Source organism: Bos mutus, chromosome 13 (assembly GCF_027580195.1).
Source record: "Bos mutus isolate GX-2022 chromosome 13, NWIPB_WYAK_1.1, whole genome shotgun sequence".
Taxonomy (NCBI): Eukaryota; Metazoa; Chordata; class Mammalia; order Artiodactyla; family Bovidae; genus Bos; species Bos mutus.
Window position 1 is genome coordinate 24,828,136 of NC_091629.1, and position 13,709 is coordinate 24,841,844.

Consider the following 13,709-nt stretch of genomic DNA (forward strand, 5'->3'; position numbering starts at 1 on the left):
GCCATACAACACAGGTAATTTAATTTCATAAAAGGATCTTTCCAGAGTTTGCTTTTTTCCTCCCAGCCTATTGAAATGTGCACGCCACGAGTACAAAGTACAAGGCACTGTCAGGCTGTAATTTGACTTCTGCACATATTTAATGTGCTGCCGGGGATGAACCATTTCATGGTTCCTGTGCTTTAGTGAATGAAATAAATCAATGTGTTAAGAGAGCGATTTTTTTTTTTTTCCTCCCTGCCATTTGGGGGAAGCGCTCTTTACTTTTCTATTAACATGAACTTAATGAACCGTTTCACATTCAAAACCCCTTAGAAAGGTCGTAATGCCTATTTCTTAATTAAATTTTTTGAAGTCCAATAAGGCTAATTTTCTTTTATACCTCCGCACAGGGGAGCAGTGCTTTAGAGAAATGACTGAGAATAAACGACAGCACAGAGTGAAGACAACTTCAGGTGGTTAAGCACTGATACTTGTGGAGCATTATGAAGGAAGATAAAGAGAAATGGCCAGCAGTTTATGAAGGATGATCAACGAGGCAGGAATTTGGGGTTGCCATGGAATTCAGGCCTCAGTAAAACTTCTCGTGTGGTGACAGCTGGGTGTGAGGCTTGCAAACAGGCAGCATCATCAAGCCAAACGTGAGACAAGAAGCAGGGGTCACTCAGGATGAAGGTTTCTTTCTAGAATTTCTCCCACACATCGATGCTGAAACTTGCCAGCCTGCGTTGAAAGCCTGAGGCTCCCTACGATGCAGAGACAGGTACTTGAGGCTCACTGCTGCCTCGTTCTCAATGGTCTGATCTTTTTTTCCCCGTCCTAATTACAGCAGACAGCATCGCAGCTTTGTCAGCGTTACCTGCTCTCAATAAAGGCGCTCTTGGGGCCCTGGTTGCCGAGTCGGGAAGAAAGCAGGCTCCCTGGCTGGCAGCAGTCTTGGACCCTCGCCCCCGGCCACACTGTGCAATCACGCTGTTTATTCCCCTGTAACAATCAGACGGAGCGGGCAGAGCACCTGGTCCTCCCGGCCGGCCCTTCCTTGGCAGCTGACGGGCAACCTCCCAGCCAGGTGGTCGAGCTTCAATGACATGAGCTAGCCATTCTAGGGTTAACGAGGACTCACTTTCTTCAGAACGCCCCGGGAAAATCAGTTATTCATAAAGGACACTACGCCTTTTGTTGCTCACTGAACAATGTTGCTGAAAACCCATTAAATTAAATTCTCTTTATTGGACTGAATAATGCAATAGCGATAGCCCCAGCGAGAAGTTTGCCCATTTATTTACCAAATTTCTGAATAATTTATACATGGGATCCTGGCTCTTTTTCACTGAGTGGCCAAATGCTTCTTTGGGACAGAACAGCGTAGCCTTGCCTTCATTTTCATGTGGGTTAAGGCTCACACGCAAATGAAAAACAAACAAAAGCAGAACGTAATTGAGTGGCCGGAGAATGAAGTCTCATTTTAACTGAGAATTCACATTCCAATTTTCTTTTGCGGGAGCACTTTCAAATATATTGGCATGAATTTACACCAGAGGCTGTTTCTTTCTTTTCTTTTGTTTTTGGTATGTCTCATAGGACCACCGCTTTCATGATAGAAAATGAAGAGAAGGAAATAAGAGTAGGGCTTGTGAAGGGTCAAGAATCTCTAAACTGGGGAAGGGCTTGGGTGGGAGGTGGTTCTGAGGAGCTGAGTGTGGGCAGAATTTGATGGTGACTTAGACATCCGCTCCGGCTCAATGCAGAGATGCTCACAGAGGCCTCAGTGGGCGGCGGTGGGTCACGGCAGGACTGCGGTAGAAAGTAGACACCTTCCCTCCTCCTCCTCCACTTACCCCCTTCAGGGGTTGACATGGGGTCCCCGATGGGGCCCTCTCTTCCCCTCCTGAGAATGCTTGGTATCCCACAGTTAGATGTCCAGGCTGGCCTCATGGACTGAATGTGCAGAGAAAGATTGAAGTGGAGGAAATATAAGGGAAACCAAGGGGCATAGAGATCAAACCATCGTTTAAATAATGCTGTCCTAGGGATGCAGTCTTCGCTGTTTGGGAGGCCATTTTAAAATAAGATATATATGTATTTTGCATTTGGAGGTAGCATTAATAAAATGTTAGATTCTCCTAAAACACCGATTTGCCATCAAAAAGAACAAAAAGCCAAGCCAAGAAAAAAAAATTCTGTTGGATTTCACTTTCATTTAAGGAGAAAAACCCTGCCTTTTTTTTTTCAGAGATGAAGATGGTCTGAACAAACTTAGAAAGACAGGCGTAGTTTTAGTTGATAAGACAAACTCAGGGTCCTTTGTGAGAGTATTTTTAGCAGCTGGCAATGATGCAGCTAGGAAGTTGAAGATGCGGGCGAGCTCAGGGGTTAAGAGTGTAGATTCCTCTCTGCCGAGAGCCCGGAGGCTCAGCCAGGTGCCCCGGATTCCCTCTGTGCTTGAGATCCCCTTGGAGTAGAATAGGCACCAACCCTAGGACCCTTATCCCCAGGGTGAGTGCCCAGAAGATGCTTTATAGGAACTGCCCAGCTCCCATCATCTCCACTTTACTCCCTCAGTCCTGGCCTGACCTGGGCTGCGAGCATGTGCTTCAGCCCCCAGGCCCTGTTATGCAACCACTTCACAGGTTTCTGCTGCAGTAAAACCTCAAAGGCAGAATCAACTGGAACCCAGGCTCAGAACAAAGCCGGCGCCAAGCAGCAACTTTCTGTTATGTGGCTGATGAAATGCCGAGAGCCCGGGATTACAATCAGACGCTCAGAAATAAATGTTTTAGTTTTGTTTCCTGATCATTTTTGATAAGCGCTCTGGGCTTTGCCTTGGCATTTATCTTGCCGAGGCAGCCTGCCGTCTGGTCACAGTGTACACGCTCTCGTGACATTATCTCTGAATTACGAGACCCACCTGGAACAAGGCCCCCACACAAAGGTATGAGGATGCGCTGGTGACAAGCGGACGCTCTTTTGCGGCTCAGAAACAAAGGCTGACACTTCTGCGTGAATAGACAGAAAGCACATCAAAGGCGGCCTTTTGTAGAGAAAAATTGCGTGATGCCCACTTTAATCTCTCTGAAAAATCTATGCACACGCTGAACCCGATTTCATTTTTCACATAAATGCTGAGGCTTGATACAAGGACATTTTTTTCTTTACAGTTAAAAGACGAGGAGACAAAGACGTGCTAGCGTAGCCTTTGCACTTTCTAAAGCTATTTCAATGGGCCGGGACACTTAACCACTGATACAAGGGCAGGGACTCCACAATAGCTGCATTTGAAGCTCCCTGACTAAAACCAGTCATTGTTATAGATTAAAGAAACGCATTAAGATCGACATTTTCCTTAAAGCTGCATAGTTTTTATACTTTAACCCTTTGATCAATTAACAAAGGTCTGAGATGGTAAGATGCTAATAACACAAGGGCTTACACAAGTACAGTGGTCCAGGGATGTGATCTGAAGGGGATCAGATGCAGCTGCTCCTGGATGAGGAAGACTGCAGAAGAGCACCTCTCCAGGCAGGGATGGGAGGCAGTTCTCCAGCGAGCAGACACCTTGGATTGGACCTGAGGTCAACCAGGCTGTTATTTTTGGGGAGGGGGGGACTATGGATGCCTCCCACCCTCCACCTTCCTCTCCTTGTATATTTGGGTCCCTCTTCAGCCCTAGGTGCCCCAGAAGAGGGGCCCAAGTTCTGCAGCTGGAGCTGTTTGCCTTTCAGAGTTTTCAGCCAACATGCTGGTGGCCCCACCTTCGTCTTCCAGCTGGGCTGCTAGTTCTAGTCTTACGTGGGACATCCTCTCGTGATGGGGGTCTCTGTGGTCACACTGCACGTGCCCTGGGCCCACCCTTGCCATTCCTCCAGCTGTGTGCCCTCGAGGACGGCCTGTCTCCTCGTGGGGGAGCAGTGAACGCAGCGGTCCCACAGGAGGTGCTGAGTATATCACACAGCACAAACTGAGCCCCGAGTCCCAGAGAGATGGGAGCTCCAGGCCACCACTCCCAGCTCTGAAAGAAACCGGGGAGCTTCCTGACTCCATCTTCCACGGGCAGCACAAGCCTTAATCCACCTGCAAAGCGGGAGACACAGGAGACACGGGTTCAATCCCTGAGGTGGGAAGATCCCGTGGAGGAGGGCATGGCAACTCACTCAAGTGTTCTTGCCTGGAGAATCTCATGGACAGAGGAGCCTGGTGGACTACAGTCCATGGGGTTGCAAAGAGTCGGACATGCCTGAAGAGGCTTAACATGCACAGCATGCCCCACTCCAAACCCAGGGAACCAGAACCTGGGAAGTGGGTCCTGGGCCTCAGTGTCTGTGATAGTTCCCCAGGTGGTTGTAGGGTTGAGAACCCTGGCTGAAGGCAATACACACAAGGGTTTCCTGAGTCATCCCCTGGCAAAGGGGCACAGACTGGAGGGTGGGACCTCCAGGGGCCTGGAAGCTGGGCCTGAGAGGCCTGCAGGCAAAGCTGCTTATCTTAAAAATAATGCAAATTCATGGCTCATGTTTACTTTAATAAAAGATGTTGTGAATGATTAACCACCTAGTCCTGCTGATCTGCAAAGGAAGGTTAGGCGTCTATCCGGACTCGCTCACCATGGGGCCATCCCAGGAGTGTGTGAGTCTGGAAATCAGATCCCTAAAGGTAGAGAAGTCTGTTTCACCTGCAGGGCAGAAGTCCAGATGGTGGGGTGGGGGGTGGGGGGGAAGGCAGATGTCAGGACAAATATATGGGGCTGAGGTGGGCTCTGCGTATGAGGGCCACTGAGTGAGGTTCGCTGAGCCACTGGGCTCAGAAGCTTGGGGGAAACTTTATCTTTATCCTGGCTTTGGGTCAGCATGGGGCCTTGAGTGGCCAGCATCTCCTGGAAAGGACTGCTCCTGCAAAGTCTTGTTTTAAAAACAAACCAAAAGCAGAAAAGCCCAGTTGCCTCTTCCCCAAACCCCCCAGACAAGGCCATCTTCCTCAGGGCTACCTGGCTGGATCCTCTCAAACGTACCTCCCCTGCCCAGCACCAAATACTCACATTACCTTGAACTGTCAAGCAGGCCTTAAGACTCACCTTTCAATGTAATCTTTATTATAAATAGATTTTATCAGATTGTCCAGTGTGTTTACCCTTCTGAGAACCTGCCTATAAAGAAGTATACTCTTAATAAGAAAACTGATGAAATCCAGCAATTGCTCAGAAAGCACTCTAAGATCTAAACTTGTAAGCATTTTCCCAAAAAGCTGAAATCACGACCTAGCCAAAGCTAACATAGTCATTAGCATGGAATAATACCCACCTGTTTTGAAAAACCAAACTAATGACTGAATCTACAAATATAGTCTATTTTCTTCTTAGAAGCATCACCTCCCCTGTTGGATAACCTTCTCTCCTTACTCTAACAGAAGCTGTGGTCAGCAACATTTTATATTCTTTCTGAACTACCTGTTTTTTACAGAAATCAAACCTGTGACCACTCTGGATTGTCGAGTGAATGTATAACGCTTTCAGTTAGTAAGAATGCACACTTAAAAACTGAAAATTATAAGATAGAAATTTGGGATTGTTTTCCCCCTCTCAATTTCTCCATTTTCACTTAAAAAGAAGTGAAAATTATTTAGGGAAATAAAAAACAATTCTAAAGGAAACCTGCACTCATTAGCATCTCTTATTGGACTGGACTTACAAGTCCTGTGACTTGAAAATGTTTGGGCCAGGGCAAGGTGGGAACAAGTCACCAATCTGCTGGGCTGGTTGTGCCTGAATGCACACTCCAGGGCCGAATCTTGCCTCTGGCTGCCATGGCTCCGCTGGACTTTGGTTTGATGGCCCATTTGTCATGATTCAAAACCCACCCAAACTGCTCTCCCAACCGACTGGCAGCAACTGTATGGTCTCACTTGTAGATTTTTAATATTTTTAACAAAGAGACTTTTTTTTTCATTTACAATTTTTATTGCAATAATATACAAGTGGTATGAGCTCCCTTTTCATGGGTTGGTAAATAAAGGAGGACTATTCACTGGCCAGCACCAGAAGGGGGTCAGCTGCTGGGGTCTGTGTCAAGAGTTTGCTAACCCAGCAGGCCACGCAAAATTTTCCCAGGTAAAGACGTATTTCATTTGTTAACTGATTTTTCAAGCCCTTATCACAAAACAGGGCTGGAGGCACTGCATGCAAAAGCAATAATGAAATGCCAATCGTTGGGCACAGGGTCCAGAGAAACCAGCCACACAAATAGAAGGTTAAAGGAAAAAGAGGATCCCAGAGAAAGACTAAGATGGTTCAAGATGTAGTGACCTCAACAGCCAGGGGTTCCAGGACCAGCAGCCTCTGGGACACAGCCCTAGGCTCCATCTGGGAGGTGTCCCGGCAGGTGGTCCAATCCTCCTCACAGTCCCCTCCCCCCATGCACACAGATTTCTCTGCACAGTTTATGGAGTTGATGTTCATATATAATACACATTATGGGAATCCAAAAAACTAGGTTGAACTATATAAAAATGCCTTTTTTTTTAACTAGTTCAAACACTGTCAAATGTCAGCAATTTCATGACTGCCAACCCAATTTAAAACAGGCATGGAGAGACTTTCCTGGTGGTACAGTGGCTAAGACTCTGCCCTCCCAATGCAGGCGGCCCAGGTTCAATCCCTGGTCAGGGAACTAGCTCCCACATGCTGCAATTAAAAGATCCTGCATGCTGAAACAAAGACCAGGTGCAATAAACAAACAAAACACACAAAAAACAAGGCATGGAGCCTCATCTTGCAACCTGCCTCTAACTTTGTCTCATCATGAAGTATTTTTCTGAGCACCTTCAGAAGGGACAAGATGGGACAGTTCTGGATGGGGCCTTGGGATTCCCTACCCGTTATCAAGGACGTCTCCACTGAGGTGCCACGTCCCTGACCACATTCCACTTGACAAACGTTACAGAATGAAAAATAGGCGGGCCTCGTTCTAGGTGATAATCCCACTCGTCACCCTCGAGCATCTCCTAGCATCGCGCCACTTACTCTTCCAGCTTTTGATTCCTTTGGTTTTCATGCTCATGTACTGAAGCTCCAATACTTCATGGATCTTCTCATCAGCCACCTGATGCGAAGAGCTGACTCATTGGAAAAGACCCTGATGCTGGGAAAGATTGAAGGCAGGAGAAGGGGACAGCAGAGAATGAGATGGTTGGATGGCATCACCAACTTGATGGACACGAGTTTGAGCAAACTCTGGGAGATGGTGAAGGACAGGGAAGCCTGGCATGCTGTACTCCATGGGGTCGCAGAGAGTCAGACATGACAAAGTGACTGAGCAATACCACCACATGGGTATTTAGTTTGAAACAACGTTAAAGTTGATTTTCAAGTGTATTAGCTTTACAACAACTAAGCAAAAATACAACTGTAGTTTTTCCCTCTAATTCTGATGGAGGCAGCTAAAAATGTTTTTTGAAGAAATGACTTTTCAGACATGTTTTTTGCCATTACAGGAATAAGAGCTCATCCTATAAAGAAAACTGAATACAGTATGAATGTGGGACTCTTATCATATTTCAGGGTGGAAAGAAATGCTAGGATCTGAGAGCTCTTGACAGGGTAGAGAGGAGTTTAATTTCTATATTAAATAGACTTACAGAGAAGGCACGGGAATCATAGGTATGGCTTATCAGTATTAAACCCCAGGCCTTAGTTTGTAATAGATGTTTTAAATGAACATGATTAGTTTCTGACACCTTTTGTAATAGAGTATCAACTTTATCAGGTCTTTAAATAGATGCTAACAAAACACCTCTAAATCCAAACAGAATGTTATAAAACACTAAAAGTAAAAGGTAATGAAGTTTTAAAAATATTTTCCCAAAAGAAATGGATTCAGTTTTTATTGTTACTTTTAATTTTTATTGTTACTTTTATTGTTACTTTTAACTCTATGCTACAGAGTTTCTTAGGTAATTCTCTAAAACAGAGATACTGGAAAATAGTAATGATATTTTTGGCATTTGGGCATTTCTGTAACTTTAATCTCAGAAGGGAAAAATCTCAAAATAACAAGTATATTTTCACTGCACTGAAAGGAACTATAGCTTTTATGTGGGTTATTTTTTCACTCTCACCGAAGAGCAAGAAGTTATAAAAAATGATTAATAATTTACTTACTCAAAAAGCGACTGACTTTGGGTTTATGAATAAATAATGAAAGAAAAAGTAAATGTGCTTTCAAGTCCAGACTAACAGAAGTTAGTGAGTCCACAGCTAGTGCTGAGCACGTGGGCTTTCTAGGATCTTGACAGAGAAATCTGGAACGTGGGTCCCATTCAACAACCCGAGAAGACGGAGCTTTTCACAGGGAACGAGCACATGACCAAGTTCATTAATTAAACAGTGCGGGTGGAGCAGATGGATGCTACCTACGCTCCAGCGACGCTAAATTGGGACAGAGGTTGGTCCTTCCTTAATGAGGCTCCATAAAATGAATGATTACATAGTGATCACAAGTAAACAAGCCTGCCCAGGCACTAGATATCAGGCAACAAGTTCTGCAACATGGTAACGACAGGACCAGCGTGAGTGCAAGTATCTGACACACAAAACCTCTGAGGTCTTTGGAGCCCAGCTTGTCCCTCCCTGGAGGCTGAGGAAAGCGTTCCACTCCACAAAGGGTTAAGCACGAAACGACAGTTCCTGGGGGCAATAATACGAAAATGCCTGGCTGTGGAAATGAAGGGAACAGAACCCTTTTTGTCACATATTAAGTGCATTATTGAGAATGAGACACTCAAGTTTCCTTTTATCTTTATAGAAAAACAGAGATGCAAAATGTCAGGTGCTTGGGCTTTTTAAACTAAAAGGCTTAGCAAGAGCCGCCATACAGAAAATGTGGCCCTTAAGATGGTTTTTTAATGATACGTTTTCCCATATCACTAATTAATTCTTTACTTCTTCTGCTATGTCAAACCCTCAACTATTTTTTTTTTTTTCAGGTCTTAATTAGCCTTTGCTGCACATGGACTTGTGTATAAACTCAAAAGATATTTTTTGGACGCGGGTAGAACAGAAATTATTTTCATGTAGAAAATTTGCTCTAAATATATGTTACTGTCTGGAACATAAGATTCTGAAACTCAGAATATACTTCTTTAGAATGATCATTATGTTTTCCAATGTAGACAATTTAATCTCATGGACAGAAACTGCAAACTCTGAAACAAGGGTATTCGGAGGACACTTGGGTAGCTATACATTGTAGTGCAGCTGTGGAGGTCATAGCAGTTAACAGGGACCACTGCTCTGTTGCCACGGACCCACTGGGATGCCAGCCCTGACTTCCTTTGATTTTCTTTCTCAGTACTCATAACCTTTGGAAGAAAGTGAAAGTCGTTCAGTCGAGTCCAACTCTTTGCCACCCCATGGACTGTATAGCTCACGGAATTCTCCAGGTCAGAATACTGGAGTGGGGAGCTGTTCCCTTCTCCAGGGGATCTTCCCAACCTGCAAGTTAAAACCTACTTTTGAAAGAGGTAGAATATACATAGAGTCAACATGTACAAATAGATGACTTGCTTGCAAGACCCAGTGTCACCACGGGAGAACTGTCTTCTCAATCATTCATCAAGGCAAAAAGCACAACGAGTCATGCCAATCAGGTGCCCGTTTTGAGCTAGACTCTGTTGTGAAATAGGTCGTTAAGGATATTTACACTTAGAGTTTTCTTTGCCTTTTAATTTGGAAGCCACGTGTACTTAGGTATAAGAGATGCACATATTGGTATCAGAATGGGTTTCTTCAAATTTATGACAATTTTCTTGGCATCTTCATTCCATAAAATCAAGGTTTAAAGGGCTAAGATCCTCCTGTTAACAATAAGGATAAAACAGACTAAAACTGAGTGCGATTGCTTTGCTTTTTGACAGCTATATACTTTACCCCCATTTTACTGAGAAATTATTGGTACACATCACCGTGTAAGTTAAAACCATACAGTGTGACAGTTTGATTTACATGTACTTGTGAAATGACTGCCACAAAGGTACAGCTACTATCCATCTTTCCATACAGATACGATAAAAAGAAGAAAAAAGAAAGGAAAAAGTTTACTTCTTGTGATGAGAACTGCTACTCTCTGAACAACTTTCTCGTATACTGTACAATGGTGTTAACTATCAGCACCATGCTGTACATGACAAATGAAGATAAAGTCCCTCAGTCGTGTCCAATTCTTTTCGACCCCATGGACTAAACAGTCCATGGAATTCTCCAGGCCAGAATACTGGAGTGGGTAGTCTTTCCTTTCTCCAGGAGATCTTCCCAACCCAGGGATCGAACTCAGGTCTCCTGCATTGCAGGTGGATTCTTTACTAGCAGAGCCACGTACGTGACAACCCCAGCACTTATTTATCTTAAACTGGAAGTTTGTTCCTTTTGACCATTTTCCTCCAATCCCCCCCTCCCCCACCCTCTGTCTCTGCTAATAAGCCTGATTTCCTTTTTTTCTGTAGGAGTTTTTTTCTTTTTTAGATTCCATCTGAAAGTGGGCTCATACAGTATTTATCTTTCTCTACCTGCCATTTCACTCAACATAATGCTTTCAAAATCCATCCATGTTGTCATAAATGGCAGGATTTCCTCATTTCTAAAGGGCTAACATTCCATTGTATGTATATAAATATATATATATATATATATATATATACACATTAGTTGTTTCCATGTCTCAGCTTTTGTAAATAACGCTGCTATAAACAGGGGGAGGGCATGTATCTTTTTGAGTTACTGTTTTTATTTCCTTTGGATGTATTCCCAGAAGTGAAACTGCTAGATGATATAGTAGTCTTAGCTTTAATTTTTTTAATATACAATTAAAAATATTATTTTTTTAGCCAAGCAGCATATGCAATATTTGTTCCCCAACCAGGGATCGAAGCCGTGCCCCCTGCAGTGGAAGCATGGAGTCTTAACAACCGGACCGCCGGGTGAGTCTCTATTTTTAATTTTTTGAGCATCAAAGCTATGTAATTTTGATGGCCTCTTGTTCTTAGCTCAAAAGTGTGGGCCGCTGAGAAACAGCAGGGAGGCCTGAGAGTCAGGCTGGCCTGGGCTCCCATCCTGGCCCTGCCCGGGATGTGGGGCCTTGGCCAAGACCCCTGCATCTTCCAGCCTCACTCCCTCCATCTGTGGTGCTGGAAGAACAGGCCCTACTTTGCTGGGTTGTCACCAAGTGCGGTAACCGTGGACCAGGGGTCCTCGTGCTCCGTGCCTTTGAGCGGGCTGAGCTTTTGCATATCCTGCTCCCCAAACTGCTTTTTGGTTCTGCATGTAGACCTGGTCCCTCAGCTGACAGGAGAACATTTTATTAGTCACTTGCAGACACAAACTACCGACCAAGAGTTCAGTCTCAGCTGTGTCCCTGCTTCCATCCTTGTGCAATTCTCTGGATATTCCAATACATTGCACCCACCCACATTTCATAAACATGAGTAGAAATCGGAAAAAATACTAAACTGCTGGACATACTAACAAGAAATATAGCTCTCAAATTCCATGGAGCAGAAGCAAAACTGGAAATCTGTAACATGGTAAACTCAGGTAAGATATTTTTAAAACTTCAGTGCCTGTTTAGTTTTCATTTCACTGTTATGGTGAATTTTAGTGTTTAACGAATTTTGGGGCTTACAGAATACACACCGACTCATTTTCAATGGTGAGGGCAAGAATGCTAGAAAAGCAACATCAAATGCCAAGATCTAGGAAGTGAGGCACATTTAGGAAGTTTATACATTCTGTTTAATTTTCTGAAGACAGAATGCCTCTTAGAAGAAATCAGATGCACATTTGAATTCCTATCTGTAGAAAAGCAAGCAAAAACTTTGGATTTGACAATATAACCAGAAGAAAATATCAATTTGGTGAGTAAGTCTCCATTTCCCCCCCCCCCAAAGAAATCTTTGGGGGTTGCAAAAAGTAATCAATTAAAAAAAAAATCTGTATCATCCTCCTAGGGTGAAGTTGCTTTAAAAATTCACGCATTCGCCAAATTCTGATTGCAAAGGCTCTCATGTGCCAGACTGACTACAAAACACTCGGTGATTCAGTCCATAATTAGAAACTGTCTAATCATTCCTGTTGGCTATTCTTGACTCTGAAATGTTTAAATAAAATGTTCCATAAAGGATTATTTGTAAAAGAACCAATATTTTGATCATCAATTCAAAAGGAGGCCTGATTATATAAATGCAAATAACTGCCTTATTTCAGTGCATAAGATCTCAGATGACATTTAGACATCTATTAGCACAACTGGTCCTAAATAATTTAGTAGGGACATTTTTTAGAAGATCCCCATTTATTTATAGTTTCAAAAAATGTTCATTTCAATGTAAATTTATAATCTAAGTTTGTTTTGGTAGAATTCAATGATTTAAATAAGCTATGCATTTAGTATGCTAGAGACAAAAGAACCAACATTCTCTTGTAACTTAGAGATATTCTAAACATGGAATGCTCTATGTAGAGCTGATACAGCATCAACAGTAGTTTCTATGGATCTTTTAAATGAGAAAGTTAGTTTATAAACAGTTTCTAGTCTTCAACAAATATAGAGCCTCTGAATGGTTTTCTAATAAACAAGCAAACAAACAAAAAAATCAGTTGCCCAAACCTTTAAGACTCTTCCACTGTGAGAGAGGAACAGAGTTTAAACTTCAAAATTCCATTTTTCTGGAGGAAAGGGGGGAAAAAAAAGGTTCAGAAATTTAAAATTAACCTCAACCCAAAGCCTTTGGATGCTTTCGGTAAGTGTAACACATTTTACATAGTGGTCCGGAGGCCACTTTTCTGGAGCTCTGCAACTGAAGACTTTTCAGCTGCAGGGGTTAAAAGCGTGGGTGTGGAAGTCAGCTTTTGTCTGAAAAATTAGCAATGCTATGAGTCATCATGCATTAACGGCGGAGGAGTTTTGCATCTTGTACGAATCCAGACACCATATGCCATGCGAAGGCCTATTACTTTATTCGGTGCCACCGCTGACAGGCAGCCACGTGGGTATCCCCAGAGGAAGGACGGTCTCCTCCCGGCGGCGGGGACAGGAACCCAGTGGGTTGAACACATTCGACATTGTGCAGAGCAGCAGGAACAGCTGGTAAGCTAGCCAGCTCAACGGCCGGCCGCGCGCGCATGCTAATGAGCCGGCCACAATGCCGGCCTTGAGAGGGGCAGGGGGGTGGCCCGGGTCCCCACAACTGCCTCCAGAGCCGAGCTGCTCCCTCGTGCCTTCAGTCTCCTTCAAACAGAATCCTCTGTTTGCAGTTGATCAAAATTGGTTGTTAAGTCAAACTTAGAAACCCAACCCAACACGCCCGACGTCCTTTATTTACAAAATTGCCCTGAAATGTCTGCATCTTTAGAAGGGACCTTGGGATGGGAGAGTGGGGCTAGGTCCTGGCTCACCCCTCAGACAACTGTGTGGCCTCAGGCAAGTTATTTAATCTCTCTGGGCCATGGTGCCCTCTACTCTGTTTTCAGGGAAGATGAGATACACGGTAGATTGTGTTATAGGGGACACTGGACTAAGTTTGCAAAATATATAAAGGCAGGATGACAACTGTACCTTCCACACAGTATGCTGTAAGCATCAGATGGTTGCATGTACATGTGATGTTCAGAGTGTCTGGGACGGAGCAGGGTGGGCGGGAGCTCTCCCTGAACCCAAGGCAGCAAGTTG

The 13,709-nt window shown here is 44.0% G+C and overlaps 1 protein-coding gene across 13 annotated transcripts in view; it reads right to left on the reverse strand.

Moving 5' to 3' along the window:
• The window catches only part of RALGAPA2 (Ral GTPase activating protein catalytic subunit alpha 2), a 280,569-nt gene that overhangs the window by 41,637 nt on the left and 225,223 nt on the right, over positions 1-13,709 (reverse strand). The window contains exon 39 of one of the 13 annotated variants that reach the window (XM_070381170.1): positions 9,190-9,657. The exons of the other annotated variants lie outside the window; for them this stretch is intronic. Coding sequence (XP_070237271.1) covers positions 9,651-9,657 — 7 coding nt within the window. The 3' untranslated portion in view covers positions 9,190-9,650. Of the gene's footprint in view, positions 1-9,189; positions 9,658-13,709 lie in introns of those variants that run through there. 13 annotated transcript variants of the gene reach the window in all.